Here is an 18,732-nt window from a genome sequence, read left to right as displayed (position 1 = left end):
TCGGTTAGGAACCTGGGTATGCTCTTTGATACCAATCTTTCATTTGAAAGTCACGTGTCTAGTATCTGTAAAACCGCATTTTTCCATCTTAAAAATATATAAATGATGTCATATGCTCTCATTGACAAATGCAGAACAATTAGTCCATGCGTTCATGACATCAAGGCTAGATCATTGTAATGCTATTATGGGTGGTTGCCCTGCACGCTTAAATTACAACTTGTCCAAAACGCAGCAGCTAGAGTTCTTACCAGAACCAGGAAGTATGACCATATTAGCCCAGTTCTGTCAACACTGCACTGGCTCCCTATTAAACATTGTAAGTAATCAGCAATATTTAAAAATGTATACAAAGCACTAAATGGTTTAGCTCCGCAGTACTTGAGCGAGCTCTTAACTGTAGAGCTCCAGTTGAATTCTGTATTATAAATTTTAAGGCCAGACAAGTAGTATGTTGAGGGTTGATTTGTAGGGAAGGACTACACGCCTGCACACATATATTCAAACGCGCATACCTATAGACTGAACTCGTAATGTGCATGTGCACGCCATCAGTGTTCTCACTGGTTCGCGTTTTTTAAAGTTTGCGCAGAAAGAACTTAAAAGAACACTCCGACTTTTTGGGACTTTAGCTTATTCACAGTATCCCCCAGAGTTAGATAAGTCCATACATACCCTTTTCATTTCTGTGCGTTCTGTAAGTGTTATTTGACGCACCCACCGCTAGCCTAGCTTAGCACAAAGACTGGATGTAAATGGATAATGGTAGCATACTAATCCCAATAAGTGACAAAATAATGCAAACATTTTCCTATTTACATGTTGTGATCTGTATAGTCACAGCGTGTACAAATAACAAGGCTATATGAGACAGAGACCATTTTTAATCGTATAAATACTGGGAACTATATTCTCACTAAGCGTAGGAGCACAGCTAACGTTACTTGGGCGGAGTGATTAGCGCAGCACACGAGACGCCCTGTGGTGAGGAGCAGAGAGTTCGCTCAGAGTTGGAGTAATAGAGTCAGTAATTACTAGATAGTAAATTTATAGTTTACAATCATGGGTGTTCGCTGTATTGTAAAGAGCTGCGACAATAAACAGGGGAGACCAGGTAATACCATGATGTTTCATAGAATTCCAACCAAAAACGCTGACCTGATGAATCGATGGCTACTTGTTCTGGGTATAGATCCAAACACACCTGTAAACATCATCAAGAAGTATTTCGTTTGCTCTGAACATTTTACTATAGACGACTATTTTGAAAAAATGCAAGTTGCCACACGGACCATGAAACGTGTGCTAAAGGATGCAGCCATCCCATCGATAATAAAGACAGGACAAATTGGATCACCTGTTGCTGCGGTAAGTGTTCCGTTATGTTTTGAGATGAGTCAGTGCCATGCTGTAATGTAACCTTAGTAGTGACACTATTACGTGAATAGGGGCTCTGTGTATCCCCTTTATTGTTATTATTGTGTTGTCATGAACACACTGTATCGCTCAATAACAAATGAGCGGCGCTAAATGTAACTCTCAGGACTGTAACATTCAACTTGCTAATGAACAGCTTCCAAAGTTTGTAACTCCTCGTCTGTGTATTCTGGCTCAAAACTATATGGTTCTGGATCTTGGTTTGATACACAGTAAAATTCCTCTGACAATTCCTCAAAGTCAGCCATGATCACGAGTCACGTTCGCTACTAGCTAGTTAGTCACGTTTGTTTTGTTTACGGAACCATCAACAGGGCGTCTCGTGTGCTGCGCTAATCACTCCGCCCAAGTAACGTTAGCTGTGCTCCTACGCCTAGTGAGAATATAGTTCCCAGTATTTATACGATTAAAAATGGTCTCTGTCTCATATAGCCTTGTTATTTGTACACGCTGTGACTATACAGATCACAACATGTAAATAGGAAAATGTTTGCATTATTTTGTCACTTATTGGGATTAGTATGCTACCATTATCCATTTACATCCAGTCTTTGTGCTAAGCTAGGCTAGCGGTGGGTGCGTCAAATAACACTTACAGAACGCACAGAAATGAAAAAGGTATGTATGGACATCTAACTCTGGGGGATACTGTGAATAAGCTAAAGTCCCAAAAAGTCGGAGTGTTCCTTTAAGAGTTTTCTGTTAAAACGGTGTCGTGTTAGCGGCCCCTAAGTTAATAACTAATGATCGTTGCGACGGAAGTGAATCAATCAAACTAACTTTAGCTGGACAATAACTTTTTTCTAGAGCTGCTATAAAGCCAAAACAATATCAGTTACTTTAATTTCCTATTATCAATGTAAAGCTGCTTTGGAACAATCTGCATTGTTAAAAGTGCTATATAAATGAAGATGACTTGACTTGATGAAGTCCAACAAAATAATCCTTAGCGGTGATCAATTACTTGCACCATTTTGTCAAGTCAAGTCAAGTCAAGTCAAGTCTATTTGTATAGGGCTTTTCACAATACAGATTGTATCAAAGCAGCTTCACAGTATTAAATTAAAATAATACAACAAGGTTTGTTTTCTAGTGGAATTTATTGATTGATAAAATTAAATATCCCCAAAATATCCCCAACTGAGCAAGCCAAAGGCAACAGTGGCAAGGAACCGAAAAACTCCATCAAGTGACCTAATGGTGACCTAAAACTCCATCAGGTGACCTAATGGTGACCTAAAACTCCATCAGGTGACCTAATGGAGAAAAAAAAACCTTGGGAGAACCCAGGCTCAGTCGGGGGCCAGTTCTCCTCTGGCGTTTATGAACTAGAGACAGGATTTAACTGTAAGATTAAAAATATTATATGAATGCCTGGCTGAAGAGATGCGTCTTTTAATCTAGGTTTAAACCGGGAGAGCGAGTCTGAGCAACGAACAGTATCAGGAAGGCTATTCCAGAGTTTTGGAGCTAAATGTGAAAATGCTCTCCTTCCTTTGGTGGATCTGGATATCCTAGGTATGACCAAAAGCCTCGAATTTAGTGATCTTAAAGAGCGCGATGGATTATAGGGCGATAGAAGATCCGTTAAATAGACTGGAGCTAAGCCGTTTAGGGCTTTATAAGTCAGTAGCAATACCTTTAATTAATACGGGACTTTATAGGTAACCAATGTAGTGATGTTAAAATCGGTGTTATATGATCATATTTTCTTGATCTAGTAAGAACTCTAGCGGCTGCATTTTGGACTAACTGTAGCTTGTTTATTGAGGATGCAGGACAACCAGCTAATAAAGCATTACAGTAATCTAGTCTCGAGGTCATGAATGCATGAACTAACTTTTCTGCATCAGAAACTGATAGCATATTACGTAGTTTAGCAATGTTTCTAAGGTGGAAAAAGGCTGTTTTTGTAACATATGAAATATGATTTTCAAAAGACAGGTTGCAATCTAGTATAACACCCAGGTCTTTTACTGTAGAGGATAAAGTAACAGGACATCCTACTATGTTAAAGTTGTATTGTGAGAGGTTTTGTGGGTGGTTTTTTGAACCAATAAATAGTACCTCTGTCTTGTCTGGATTTAATAAAAGAAAATTATGCGTCATCCAATCTTTTATATCTTAAACACAGTCAATTTGGATAATTTAGCGTTTTCATCCGGCCGTGATGAAATATATATTTGAGTGTCATCAGCATAACAATGGAAACTAATTCCATGTTTCCTTATAATATTTCCAAGTGGCAGCATATATATTGAGAATAATAGAGGGCCTAACACAGATCCCTGCGGCACTCCATAGTTTACTGAAGTTATGATCGATTTTTCTCCATTTAAATAGACAAAATGGTTGCGGTCAGATAAGTATGATCTGAACCATCTTAATGCTTGTCCTTGAACACCAGTATAATTTTGTAGTCGATCTAAGAGTATTGTGTGATCTATAGTATAGAACGCAGCGCTAAGATCAAGTAAAACTAATATTGAGATACAGCCTTGGTCAGAAGCTAAAAGTAAATCATTTGTGATTTTAACGAGCGCAGTTTCAGTGCTATGGTGCGGCCTGAATCCTGACAGAAACTTTTCATAGATGTCATTTTCTTGCAAGTCACATGGTTTGGGTAAACTGTAATTTTGATCTTGATTGTGACAATTGCACAGGACAAAATAAGAACAAGTTTGTCTTTTAGTATTTGGCCAGGAGGGTGATTCATGGTCTCCACAAATCCATTGAATTTTCTTATTACTGGCCACTCAAAATTGACTTGACTTGATTTTATTGATACTTTGTTGCATAATTTTGCTACAGGGATTGCTACATGCAGGGTGGGAATTATGTAATTTTAGGGGCAAGGCCATTTGGCCTCCACCTTTTCTTTCTTTTTTAGGGGCACCAAGGCCATATGACAGGGCACAAAGGCCATTGAGTACAATTCGATGGTTTTCCCATTCAGATTGATACCATAACATCCTAATTTGGAATAAGACATGGATTATGACTTTTTTAATAAAAAAAAAACATTTTTTAATGAGAGAGAGAGAGAGAGAGAGCGCCATTACATCCAGAAGATACACCCTCACACAACAATAGAAACAACATAAATGCCAATAAAAGCATTCAGAAACAACACAAATGCCAATAAAAGCATTCAAAATATTCATTCAGTCCTCTATATCATGTGAGTGTGAGAGAGAGAACCATTTCATCCAGAAGGTATACACCCTCACAATCATTGTCGCTCAGCGCTCAACGCAGTTTGCTTCGCGCTCCACTCAAATCGCCCCCCGCTCGCTCCAAAAAAGGAAAAAAATCTACATGTATATCACTTGTAGCGGTCCCCAAGCTTTTTTGCGCCACAGATCGGTTTAATATCAGACGATATTTTCACGGACCGGCCTTCAAGGTGTGGCGGATAAATACAACAAAATAAAATGATACGAACGGCATAAAAACTGGGGTATTTTTTTTAGCCTATAATAATAAACGTGAATCCAATGTGTGGGCCTACTAGCAACTTTATTAGCAGCGTCCTCTAACATCGCGCCTAAAAACAACTGAGAAAGTCTGAACACAAACAAAATGCCCCCAAAAGAAAAGAATCTCTATGTTTTCGGTGCTGATGCGATGTAAGGGTGGCGCTGCTGCCAATAAAGCACCTAAAAGCTGTCACAACGAACCGGCAAAATTAATGATTATGAATATGTAAATTATAGCAGGAGACATTTTAATTGTTTACTAATAAACCAGTTTTTTTTTTTTATGTCTGTGTCGGCTGGAAAGATGCTGACTCGCGATCTTCGCAGTAGTGAACGCGCCAGAGAGAAATGCACATTTCATACGGATTACATAAGAGAGAAGTCTGTTTTCTTTCGTTTTGAATTGTTCTGTTTAAAAGTAGACATTTCAAGCTTTATATATATGTCTCAGGTCTGTGAGGCAAGTAGGCTATACGCTGAGTTTCGGTTCATTTATGAGACAAGCTCCAGTTTCGCCGGCGCCTTCGTGTCGTGATTATCTATTTTCTAATATATTCACTTCTAATTTATTAAATCCAGACAATTGGTTGATGAAACACTGATTAAAATTAAGATACAATTAATACAAAACGAAATTAAATTTAAAGACAGGCTTTGTGCTTTCTGCTTGAGGTCTCTGTGAAAGTTTTATAAAGCAGTCTTTTAGTGCTGCTTTCAGAGCGCTCACGTCCTAATGGAGAACTGTCCAGTCTGTAACATTGTTTTTTTTGTGAAATAAATTTCTAAATAAATGCGACTTATAGTCCAGTGCGACTTAGGCCTATATGTGTTTTTTCTTCTTTATGGCGCATTTTTTGACTGTTGCTCCGGAGCGACTTATTAATAGTAGGCTACACCTGTATGACTTCTCATTTTCCTTTTTGAAGTACTTTTTGAACTCCATTATTGAGCTGAGTTTTGACTGAAAATAGTCTACTGTTGATGACTGTGCAAGACAGATGGATTCAGGGTCAGGCTTGACTGAGCATGCTTCAGACTCGTGGTATGAGCGGAGCGAAACTGGAGCGGGAAATAGGGCGACGCTCCGTCCTTTTGAAATTGCCGCTCTGCGCTCTGTCCAAGATCCGCCCGCTCACGCTCCCCGCTCGCGCTCCCCGCTCGCTCCACTCCGCTCACATGCTCTGCTTTATACATGGAACTTGGACAGGGCCAGGGCACACAGGCCACTGTGGCCGTACGATGATTTTTTTTTTTCACGGGGCATGAAGGCCAAAGTGTAGGGCAACGGCGGCCATGGCCGCGTGGCCGCGGTATAATTCCCACCCTGGCTACATGGGTAGCCCTTAACCAGTGACATGCTTCCCAAACAGATTTTCCTGCTTAGCAGTCATATAGGTAACAACATTAAATATTCTCTTTATAAATATTATCAATAAAGCTGAACATATTATTTTTTTTTCTATAGATACGGGTTTTGAATTGGTGTGTGCCAAATGTGGTGTTATTATCAGGGTTATGGTATGATATGGTAGCTAAGTGATTTTGTTTTGGAACCTTCAGAAAACTTGAACTAGATGTTTCTCAATTTACTTTCCTGACTGTATTGACTTCAAACAGGTGTAGCTCATTGATATTTTTGTCCAATTCCAACAAATCATACATCATTACGAAGTTTTTTTTTTTTTTAAATGGATTAAATTAAATTTGATTTAATGGAGAATTAATTGTGGAAAATTTGCTCAATGTCACTCATTTTGCCAGCATGGGTCATATATATATATGTTAGTCGTAAAAAAAAAAAAAAAAAACTTTTGAATTGTGTTTGAACTGTGTTTTATTGTAGATTTGCTGGTGAGCTTGGAATCATTGTCCTGTTGCATGACCCAATTTCGGGCAAACTTTAGCTGTCAGACAGATGGCCTCACATTTTAATCTAGAATACTTATGCAGAGTAGCTCATGGTCGTCATCATCATCACCAGGTTTGCCACTGCCAAATCCTAAAGGTTCCTTGGCTGTCGCTTTGCAACTCGAAGTTTCAGCTCCCTCCACAGATTTTCTATAGCATTAAGATCTGGAGACTGGCTAGGCCACTGCAAGACCTTAATGTGCTGCTTCTTGAGCCACTCCTTTGTTGCCTTGGCGGTGTGTTCTGGGTCATTGTCATCCTGGAAGACCCATCCACAACCCATCTTCAGTGTTCTGGCTGAAGGAAGGAGGTTCTTGTCCAAGATTTTACGGTACATGGCCCCTTACATCAGCCCTCAATACGGTGAAGTCGTCCTGTACCCTTAGCAGAGAAACAGCCCCAGAGCATAATGTTTCCACCTCCGTGCTTTACTGTAGGGATGGTGTTCTTGGGGTCATAGTCAATATTTCTCTTCCTCCAAACATGACGAGTTGAGCTGATGCCAAAGAGCTCAATTTTGGTCTCATCTGCCACAGCACTTTCTCCCAAGCCTTCTCTGAGTCATTAGATGTTCATTGGCAAACTTCAGACGGGCTTCTACATATGCCTTCTTGAGCAGGGGGATCTTGCGGGCGCTACTGGATTTCAATCCATTGCAGCGTAGTGTTACCAATGGTTTGCTAGGTGACTCTGGTCCCAACTGCCTTGAGATCATTAACAAGCTCCTCCCGTGTAGTTCTGGGCTGATCCCTCACCTTTCTCATGATCATCCTTACCCCATGAGGCGAGATCTTGTATGGATATTTTGTATTTCTTCCATTTCCGAATAATGGCACCAACAGTTGCCTCTTTCTCACCAAGCTTCTTGCTGATGGTCTTGTAGCCCATTCCAGCCTTGTGCAGGTCTACAATCTTGTCCCTGATGTCCTTTGACAGCTCATTGGTCTTGCCCATGCTGGTGGAGAGGTTGGAATGGAAGACAGAGATTCTGTGGACAGGTGTCTTTTATATACATAACGAGCTGACATTAGGAGTACTTTCTTAAAGTGACAGGACTAATCTGTGTTTCACATGGGCACATGACCAATCTGTGGGAGGTAGAATTCTTGCTGGTTGGTAGGGGATCAAATACTTATTTCACTCGATCAAATGCTAAATCAATTTATAACCTTTATATAATGTGTTTTTTCTGGATTTTTTGGTTGATATTATGTCTCTATCCGTTAAAATAAACCTACCATAAAAATGATAGACCCTTAATTTCTTTGTGAGCAAACTTACAAAATCATCAGGGGATAAAATAATTATTTTCTCCACTGTATATAGCGCTTTTTACAATACAGATTGTTTTAAAGGTGCATTGTGTAATCTTTTCCTGTCAGCCACAGTAACTTCTGTTGGTTGCAATTCGTAACCTCACCACTAGATGCCGCTAAAAATCACACACTGCACCTTTAAAGCAGCTTTTCAGAGATAACAGGAAAATAATTTGCATTTGCATTTATTCATTTAGCTGACGCTTTTATCCAAAGCGACTTACAATTGCTATATATGTCAGAGGTCGCACGCCTCTGGAGCAACTAGGGGTTAAGTGTCTTGCTCAGGGACACATTGGTGTCTCACAGTGGATTCGAACCCGGGTCTCTCACACCAAAGGCATGTGTCTTATCCATTGCGCCATTACCACCCACCACTACCAAATAATGCAACAAAGTTTGTTTCGGCTGTACAGCAGCTTTAGAAGAAAATAGTGGCATTGTCCAGCTTAAGTAAGTTAAGTGTTGATTCATTTATGTTGTTAAAACGTTATTAATTTAGTTCATATATATACAGCAGCTCTGGAGAAAACAGTGATGTCATCATTAAGCTCAGTTCAGTTCTCATTCAGCCACACCAGATACAGACTGTTACTTTTGAAAGTGAGAGGATGTTTCCATTTTTGCTGAGTTTAAATGCATAAAAAAACCAACCTTTCCATTCTCAGCTGGTGACTTTTTCTTCTTCTTTTTCTTTGACTTCTCATTCTACAATAAAGAACATTAAACAGAAAACAACAGATTTGAAAATTGAAAAGAATCAAGATTAAGTTAAAATGCACTCAAATGTTCTCAACAGCGTATTTTAGGGACGTCCCGATCCGATCCACGGCATCGGTATCGTGCCGATACTGGCACAGAATGCTAGATCGGATATCGGAAAAAAATAAATAAAACAAATTCCGATACCTATGATCCGATACCTATTAGGGGTGGAACAGTACGTGTATTCGTATTGAACGTACGTTCGGTACGTGCGTCACGGTTCGGTGCATGGATTTACACGGAGAATACACAGTATAAAAATAAATAAAACTCACGTGCACATTAATTAATGTAATGCGGAACTACTGTTAGATACGCGCATAGACATATGCGGGTTCTTTAGGGACACCTAATCTGTAGCCCCGCCTTAGCTCTGAAAGCGCGTCTATTTTACTTCAAACACTCGCATTATCATTATACGCGCGAATGGATTCAAAATGTTCAAGCGTCGAACTAGACGCCAATTTGACGCTCTATTCGCGTTTGGTGTGAACGCAGCAAAATGAACAGGCTGTGATGTCAAGATTGCAATGCTGGAGTGTGTGTGTGTGTGTGTGTCAGAGAGAGAGAGAGAGGCACGGGCGCGATCGCACAGTGGAAACAAAAACACTCATCATTTTGTTCATACAGGACATCATTAAAACTGCAAAAAGTGTTTAGCCTACTTATATTTGTGTAAAACACAACATTGTGCTTTTGTCAAACTGTAACCTACAACTGTCACCCAACCAAAAATCACACACACACACACACACACACACACACACACACACACACACACACACACACACACACACACACACACACACACACACACACACACACACACACACACACACACACACACACACACACACACACACACACAGTTTAAAAGCAAAAAGTATCTCATCTTTTGGACATTCATCATATTACATTGGTTTTCATTTCTTGTCCTAAAACAGAGGACTAATCTGTTTATTTTGAAGTTACACATTCTACATTGATTAAAATAGAAAATCAAATGTACCACATGTGATTAGAGTGCGGATCGGGCCGAATTTTTCTGTCCGAGCCCGGCCCGCGTCCGACAGAGCAGTAACCGAACCCGACCCGAGCCCGACAGGCATAAAGATATTTATGTCCGAGCCCGACCCGAGACCGACAGTTAAAATCCCATTTTTTTCTCATACTAATGACACATGTACGTTTGTTTGTGTGGAAAGCCCGCTTTTATTAAGCAACTGTAGGAAGGCATTCGGAAATGTCAACAGGATGAGTGCATCAGCGCGCACGGAGAAACAAGCGCACTTAACATAGGCGCGCATGCACGTGTTTGGTTGTCACGGCTACATAAACAAATTTGAAATTTGCGCACACAGGAAGACAGATGTTATGGTAAAATTTTACATGCATTTTAATCACAAAAATGAACGTTTGCATCAAATGAAAGCATCAGGCACATTAGCTAACGTTACCTACATAATAAGCTGTTTTAAATTTAAAATGTTCAATGCCTTATCGCGCTGATGCGACCGAGCCCGACCCGAACATAATTTCTAAATTTCTGTCCGAACCCGGCCCGGCCCGTCGGGTACCGACGGGTCCCGTCGGGCTCGGGTTGGGTATCCATCCTCTACATGTGATGACCTACCCCCCAACCCCGCCCCTAAACCTATCTGTCACTGGGGTTACGACCAACCAAGAGCGGTTGTGGTCACGTGTGGTCCGGATAACCATATAGTACCGAAATAAATTATTTATAATTCAGATGAGAATAACATTAAAGTTAATTAAAATTTTAAGGAAACAAATGTATTGATCTGAAATATAGCAAATTCATTTTAAATTCATTCAGGTTACCAAACATATCTCAAGGTCTTTTGAATAAAGGGTGGCAGTCTTTCATTATCAACTGTTGTTGTGGACTATATACTGGAGAAGTATTTGTTCTCCATTTGAGTGAGATGTTTTTATGTGGCTAATTGAGCAAAGTGCTTCCATATATTTTATTATTAGTAGTATTAGTTCAAGAATAAAATAAAAATATCGGTTTGATATCGGTATTGGCAAATAGCCAAAGCTGCGGCATCGGTATCGTATCGGAAGTGAAAAAGTGGTATCGGGACATCCCTAGTGTATTTTACAAAACTCTCCCAAAAAAAAGTCACGGTTGTACGTTTTATGTATGTGGATGATGATGCTATCAAGGTTCTACACACCTTCACACCATTTTTCTCCATTGGAGCTCCTTGTTGTCTGTCCTTGATCCCCTCTGCCGGCTCCTCATCTGACGGACATACATCCACATCAGCCTCACCTATCTGACACACACCGACACCATTACACCATTAAAGACTTTGTATGTGACATGACAGCAACATCATGATTCATGACACTGACACACAGCATTATCAAAGGGATAGTTCACCCAAAAATGAAAATTCTGTCATCATTTACTCACCCTCAAGTTGTTTCAAACCTGTAAGAATTTATTTTTTCTGCTGAATACAAAAGAAGATATTTTGAAAAATGTCTGTAACCAGACAGTTGATGGACCCCATTGACTTCCATAGTATTTTTTTTTTCCTACTATGGAAGTCAATGGGGTCCATCAACTGTCTGGTTACAGACATTTTTCAAATATCTTATATCTTCTTTTGTATTCAGCAGAAAAAATAAATTCTTACAGGTTTGAAACAACTTGAGGGTGAGTAAATGATGACAGAATTTTCATTTTTGGGTGAACTATCCCTTTAATACTCGATCTATGGGCTGCAGACATGATAGCAGTATGACAGGCTGTTTGAAGTAGTTTCATTTGGAGAATAGCATTTGTGAAATTGTAGCATCATTTTTACCTATACAGGGCTGTACATATATATCGGTCTGTGCAATGAATATACGCATACAATATGAAATATACGTATGTCACATTTGTGAAGTGAGAGATTGTTGTATGCTTGTTTATGTGAGGTTAATATGACGTGGCTTGATATCATAGAATGAGGCAGAAATTATATTTAAAGGCCCACTGAAGTGCCTTGGAATGCGCAGCTTTGTATGATGCGTTGACGTAATTGTAACTGAAACAGGAAGCTAAGGCAGGACATTGCATGGCTCCTCCCTTTCTCAAATAGCCAATAGCGTTTAGTTTAACTCACAAACTACAATTCGTACTTGACAGCACCATGGAAGCAAATCCGAGCGCTGATGATACGTTGGATTCAATAGTAGAGATGTGAATAAATTCAAGCCATGTCCTTCAACGTACAGTTGGAAAATGGAATAAAACTTGAGCGTTTGAGCAAACGAACACACATCTCCAACCCATATTGCTCCGTGACGTGTCAACACCACATTAGATTCTAGAGAGCATTTGATTGGACAGAAGATGTGATGAGAATTGATGTCATAAAAATCTGTGATGCATTTTAGCAGAAGGGAGAGACTGTAAGTTTTGAATGGTTATATCTCCTGAATGTGAATTTTGTCATTGTTTTGGAACACACCAGCTTATTCATAACCTTATGGCTAACATATTCATACTAAAAGCTAAAAAAGTTACATTTTAATTTCAGGGGCCCACAGTGGGCCTTTAATAGTAATACAGTGATAAAGACTATGTCAATTAGCATAGCATTATAAATATACTTTATTCTTATAAAATACCAGAGATGTCTAGAAGAACAAAGATAAACCATATATTGTTGCATTTGTATGTTTATTGATATCGATATCTGGGTGCCTTTGTCCATATATGGGGTTTCCTGCTGAACCAAACTGTTTTTAGCGTCCCATTCATTGACAACCATATAAACATTCACCGTGCTATCAATAGTTAGCTTGCTGATGATTCTGTAATTTCGGTCAAATACAGTATAAAACATCATACACTACCCTTCAAATTATTATTCATAAGTAAATATGCACTACTTTAACGACAAGACAAGGCAATGTACTACCCCAAGGGGCCCGGCCCGGCCACTGTGCTCCCTCACCTCTGGTTGACGTCCCCACCAAGCCACGGAGTAGGCGCCCTAATTTTAGTTTGTGAGACAGTACTGCCCTGGGAAGATCTCCCATTCAGAAGTACGAGATGGTACTCAGCAACAACAAAAAATAATTCAGGTTCCTGACCGAAATAAGAACGGAATAGCGTTCGCTTTATAATAAATTATAATATTCTTTGCAAATGATCTTTGAAAATAACAATAAATCAATGACTGCTGATTTTTGTTTTTGTAACCTAAACATATTATTTGTGTAGTTATTTAACATTTTTACAGCAACCAACATATGGTCTACAGCAACAGAGCCGTCAACACAGGAGTGTGGGCCTTCAGTTGTGGATTCACGCATTTAGCTTCAAATAACGATTCTAAAATTCTTTTAGAGCTCCTTGGATTCAAACCACTTTATGTTCCTCATTTGTATGAAATTAAATTACATTACATATTAAAGGAGAACTCCGGTCAATTTTAACATTGAGCTCATTTTTTTGTACATTTGGAGTGCTGTCAATACAGAGAACAACGACAAAAATCGGTGTTGCCTACACCGAGTTATTCTATTTTTAAAATTTGCACCCTATTGACTTCAATGGGGCAAGTAGTAAGCCTGCTTTTTAGCCTCTTAACATCCTTTAAGTGTCATTACAAGTGCACAGAAAATGTGAGTGATTCCTTCCGAGTGAACACGGGTGGATCTGACTGCAGTAGATGTTAGAGATATTAATAAAAATGAAGTTAATTCAGCCAGCGCTCATACCTTTGTTTACATCCTGTTTTCGGTGGAAGGCCATAGTAATCGATTGTCGAGTTCACGCGCATAGGTTTAGTACCTATGATTTTCTGTGCACTTGTAATGACACTTAAAGGATGTTAAGAGGCTAAAAAGCAGGCTTACTACTTGCCCCATTGAAGTCAATAGGGTGCAAATTTTAAAAATAGAATAACTCGGTGTAGGCAACACCGATTTTTGTCGTTGTTCTCTGTATTGACAGCACTCCAAATGTACAAAAAAATGAGCTCAATGTTAAAATTGACCGGAGTTCTCCTTTAATAAACTGTATGTATACAGTTATTTCATTATTTAATTATATATTCATTATTAGGTAAGCTAAGCATCATGTTTGTGATTCATGTACGACAGATTCTGACAATTGAAACAAAAATCAGGAAGTAACTCAAAAGGTTATTTGTAAGGGATGCACCGAAATTTCGGTCGGCGAAAATTATCGGGCGAAAATGGCATTTTCGGTTTTGGGCCGAAAGAGAGAAAAAGGCTGAAAATATATGCCAAAAATATGCCGCCCGCCCCTCCGTGTTCAGCGATCAGGTTTCACTCTCACGCAGAGTTTTACCTGAATTTAAAACTCATCGATACACATCGATTTACGGTGGAAGACTAACCCCTGACCCGACGCACAACGTAATGACGAACGAAGAAGCTCAGAGGAAAGAGCAAAACAAAACACCGGTCGAATTACCAATTTTAAAGAGAAATTTTGGAAGATTTCTATTTAATAGAAGAGGAGCTTCAGTTTGTTACACAGCCCTATTTGTTTAAACCGCGAGAGGCGTCTAAGCTTACGATACTCCTACATCGTAAGTCATACAAGCGTCACAGGTTACTCTTCGTAAGTCGGCTTGCGTCTATGCGTACGGTCATCTGGTGGAAGCTAGTTATTTTAGATTATAAAGTTATAAATATGGGTTTTTTTTCTTACAATAACCCATAGCTTCGCTTCAGAAAGACTTTATTAACCCCCTCCGGAGCCGTGTGGACTATTTTTATCATGGATGGATGCACTTTTATGGGCTTAAAATTTTCTCCAGCCATTCCCTCCTATTATAAAGCTTGGATTAGCCAGGACATTTTTTAAAGGGGTAGCAGGTAGTAATCGGATGCAAACTTAACTTTTATATGGTGTTTGCAATGTGTGGACACAACCACCATACAATGAAAAAAATTCATTCACTCCTTTTTTTTAATCCTCAAAAAGTCTAAAGACTCTCAATAATCAAGCGTTTGGATTTTCTGAGCAATATGATGTCATATTTTTGTGTCACTTTAAATAAAAGTGTGGTTATTTTTCTTTTATTGGCTAGTAGTTTTTTAAATTCTGATTCAGTAAAATTAAAAAATTCGAAATATTCATTTAAAATAAGAAATGAATAATTATTTTTAAGTAGTAATATTTGGTTTCAGTTTTCATCCAAGTGCAACCAGAATTTTCGGTTTCGGCACAGAATTTTCATTTTGGTGCATCCTTATTATTTGTGTAATTGTACTTTTCATATTTTTTGTATAGTACAGCAATTTTTGATGGAGCTGTCAACACCGTTAACTCTGACGTCATGCAATCAATTGACGAACAGCCCAGTCATATACATGTTATTAATTTGTACATATACAATTATTTTATTCACAGTTTCGTGCTCTTTTTTTTTTGTTTGTTTCACTGGTTTCTGAATATTGCTTTAAAATTGTACATGCAACATGTCGACATGTACACTTTGTGCGCTCTGGCGCCGACCCTGGCGATGTAGCCTAACTCCTGTGGTAAATATAAGTTAATATACCAGTCACAGCAGCAATCTTCGCCATATTTAAAGTTTGTGGCAGGAAATCGTAATTATCCCCGAACTTCCCATTGATTTGAGAGGGCGTTGATGTCCAATTTTAACTAGGAAACTCGTATTTACTAAGTTTATGAAGGCAGCAAATAATATTGTGAACTACACGCATGAAGCATAAGGCTAATATGTGACGACAAACAATAAATCTTATAACAGCTCTCATTTCATAATTACTATGGTATTTTGGGTACCAAAAAGCTTTTAGACTAATATCCTGGTAGTGCCATGCCACTTTAAGCACATTGAAGTACCATGTAAATATCATGTATGTAACGTTATAGTAATCATTCAATACCATATCAAAGTACCATAGTAATTCCATCTTATCCCACCTCTACAACATGACAATCACACATGCCAGATGTTACCAGCTCAAATATGTTGCTGATGTTCTTCTGCTTATGGGCTGTTTGTGTGTTAGTCTTCATCTGCTCGTCTTCATCTTTGTCATCTTCCTCAGTAAGTTTGAGCGCGTGTAAAGCGGCCTGAGCGCGCTGCTCGCCCTTCAGCCTACGCAGAGCACGACTCGACATGATGGACGTCAAATCAACAGATCAGTGATCAATAACCTCGCACCGACCCCAAATGTCTCACAAACTTGAGGATGACATGTTCAAGAGTAGACGCTATAGTCATATAGGAAACACGTGACGTCACATTCAACGGAAGTGGGTGTGTTCAAAAAAAGTAAGCGACCCGGATGTTATTTTATATACCTTGTGTTTCCTAATTATTATTATTATTATTATTATTTAAACAGATGCAATGACTCCTTATTTATTCAAAAGTAAAATTGGGTTACAGTAGTAAAACAGGGACCCATCACAATTCACGGTAGGATGAAAACTTTTTCTTAATGATTCCACAGTGTCTGGTGACGTGGACTATGAATGGATTCAAACAACAAAAAGGGACAACTTTATTCGGTCCAAATTAAACCTCGGAGATGAACGGAGCTCGGTAGGCAATGCGGCTATCTCGCTTTTTGAGCCACCGAGCGCCCTCTGCATGATTTGACTGTAGCCTCTAGTAAACAGATATTTCTTTCTAAATTCGAGTTACTAACTAGAAAGTAATTTTTGTTTGGACAAACTTTTATGTTGGCTTGACAAAGCCTTGTTTGAAAGTTTTATAAGCTACAAACAGGTTAACAAAATGTAAACTAATGAAAGACACATATGCTAACATGATTTATCATGTTGTTAGCATGTCTTGGCATGTATCTTTCAAACCACGTAGGAAGTACGTGATATACACGTGTGAAGGAGTGCTAGATAAAGCATGAGGTGTGAGAGTAATCAGCTCCAGGCACGGGGTGATGGGAAATGTAGTCCGATACGAGGTTAATACTCCGGTAAGGGAGTCCTCTGGTGGCGATCGAAGGGAGCATACAACACCACGCCTGCACAAAACAGAAGATTCCACCTCCTTAATATGACGACCAGGTTCTGAGTCTTTCTCCAGCCAGCGTCATGAGATCCTTCTCTAAGATCAATATACAATATACTGATAATATATAATGTCTTCACAGACCTCTTTAACATCTCTCTGAGCTAGGCTGTTGTCCACACATGCTTTAAAAATACCACAATTATACCAATTCTCAAGAAACCATCCCCATCCGGCTTTAATGATTATCGTCCTGTTGCACTAAGTCCCGCCCCTTCCGCTAACCCCGCTGGACCTCTAGGTTGAAAAATCGTCAATGCAAGTGAATGGGAGAAAATAATTATTTTCTGGTCCTGTTTGAATTGTGCCATGAATGTGAACATATGTTGTCTGTGCATTTTTTTATATCATTTTTCGTGTAAAGAATGCTACAATTTAGCGGGTAGAAGTTTGATACGGTTAGACTTTGTGTGAGAGCACTTTGTGGACTACAACTCTTCGCTGCTTTCGACGCGTTTGAAACGTCACCACCACTCGTACACGGACACTAGCTCACGGATCCCGCTAAACATGACTGTGTCTTTGGTGCACTTCACCGCCTTCTTTCAGGGAGAGGACAAAATCGTTGAGGTTGGCGAAAACCACGGGTAAGTCAACTTTATGTGGTGACGTCACATAGGCGACATGTAGTCTTTCTCGTTATGTCTTTTCCACAACTGCAAGCCGAAGAATCATACCATATACTGTCAAACTCGTAACATGAAAAATTATATAAAAAATTCACAGACAACATATGTTCACATTCATGGCACAATTCAAACGGGACCAGAAAATAATTATTTTCTCACATTCACTTGCATTGACGATTTTTCAACCTAGAGGTCCACTTGGGGTTTTACGGATGGGTGGGACTTACCAGCTCTATTGTCATGAAGTGCTTTGAACGGATAGTCATGCAACACATCACAACCACGCCTCTGTATGTCCTGTATAGTAGAATTGACACTACAGTTTGAAACTTGAACTTGAAACTTGGTGACACCTGATGGTCGGAGCATTGTAAATGCAGCAAAGCTCAGCCTAAACATGCATAAAACACAACAAACCAACTTCAAGTTATTTATTGAAAGTGTAATCTATTAAACACAATTAACAAACAATCTAATACTGAAGTGTCTGTATAATATGCAGTTATTTTATTAACTTGTTTTGCTTGTTTTATAGAGTTTGATTAATCAGGCCACTTTTTCTGAATTGCTAAAACACTAAACCCCATTCTCTGAACCAAATTCAGGCATTTAAAACACTGTTTTAAATCTCATGCACTCTTTTTGCAAAACTCTAAACACATTCTCACTCACTAAAACACATTTCGCACAATTATGCACTTATGTTTCAAAATGCTAAACAAAAGCAGGCAAAAGTCAAACACAACACAGTTGTCATTGTTTACACACAACGACTCAAAATTGTTCACACTTATTTCTAATGATGTGACCAAACCAAATGTACATAATACAAGTCAGTTCAGAGTGCCAAAATTGACTCAAAATGTTGAATGTTGATACCAACAATGGATGGAAACAATATAAGAGGGAGAGTCGGACGAGTATGAGTAAGAGGTGGTGAAGAATGAGGAAGAGGATGAGAAAGAGCAAGGTGTGGAGAATGTTGTCGAGGCTGGATCTGGCATTAGGGGTTTTCCCTTTGCCTGCAGAGATGACATTGTCTGTAAAGTGGACAAAGTCCTCCGGCCAGACCCAACATGAAGACATGATGCTGAAGCAGAATCAATCTCTCTCACTGACCTTGATT

At 39.1% G+C, this 18,732-nt stretch overlaps 1 protein-coding gene across 1 annotated transcript in view; it reads right to left on the bottom strand.

Moving 5' to 3' along the window:
- tcf25 (TCF25 ribosome quality control complex subunit) overlaps window positions 1-16,208 on the bottom strand; it is a 92,640-nt gene extending 76,432 nt beyond the window's left edge. The window contains exons 1-3 of the mRNA XM_084409647.1: window positions 15,897-16,208; window positions 11,107-11,208; window positions 8,795-8,848 (exon numbers count right to left, since the gene is read on the bottom strand). Of these exons, the coding sequence (XP_084265773.1) occupies window positions 8,795-8,848; window positions 11,107-11,208; window positions 15,897-16,061 (321 nt within the window). The 5' untranslated portion in view covers window positions 16,062-16,208. The remainder of the gene's footprint in view (window positions 1-8,794; window positions 8,849-11,106; window positions 11,209-15,896) is intronic.
- Between the last annotated feature and the right edge of the window lie 2,524 nt (window positions 16,209-18,732).

The sequence above is a fragment of the Rutilus rutilus genome, assembly GCF_951802725.1.
Source record: "Rutilus rutilus genome assembly, chromosome: 5".
Lineage (NCBI taxonomy): Eukaryota > Metazoa > Chordata > Actinopteri > Cypriniformes > Leuciscidae > Rutilus > Rutilus rutilus.
This window is presented reverse-complemented; position numbering and strand designations above follow the sequence as displayed.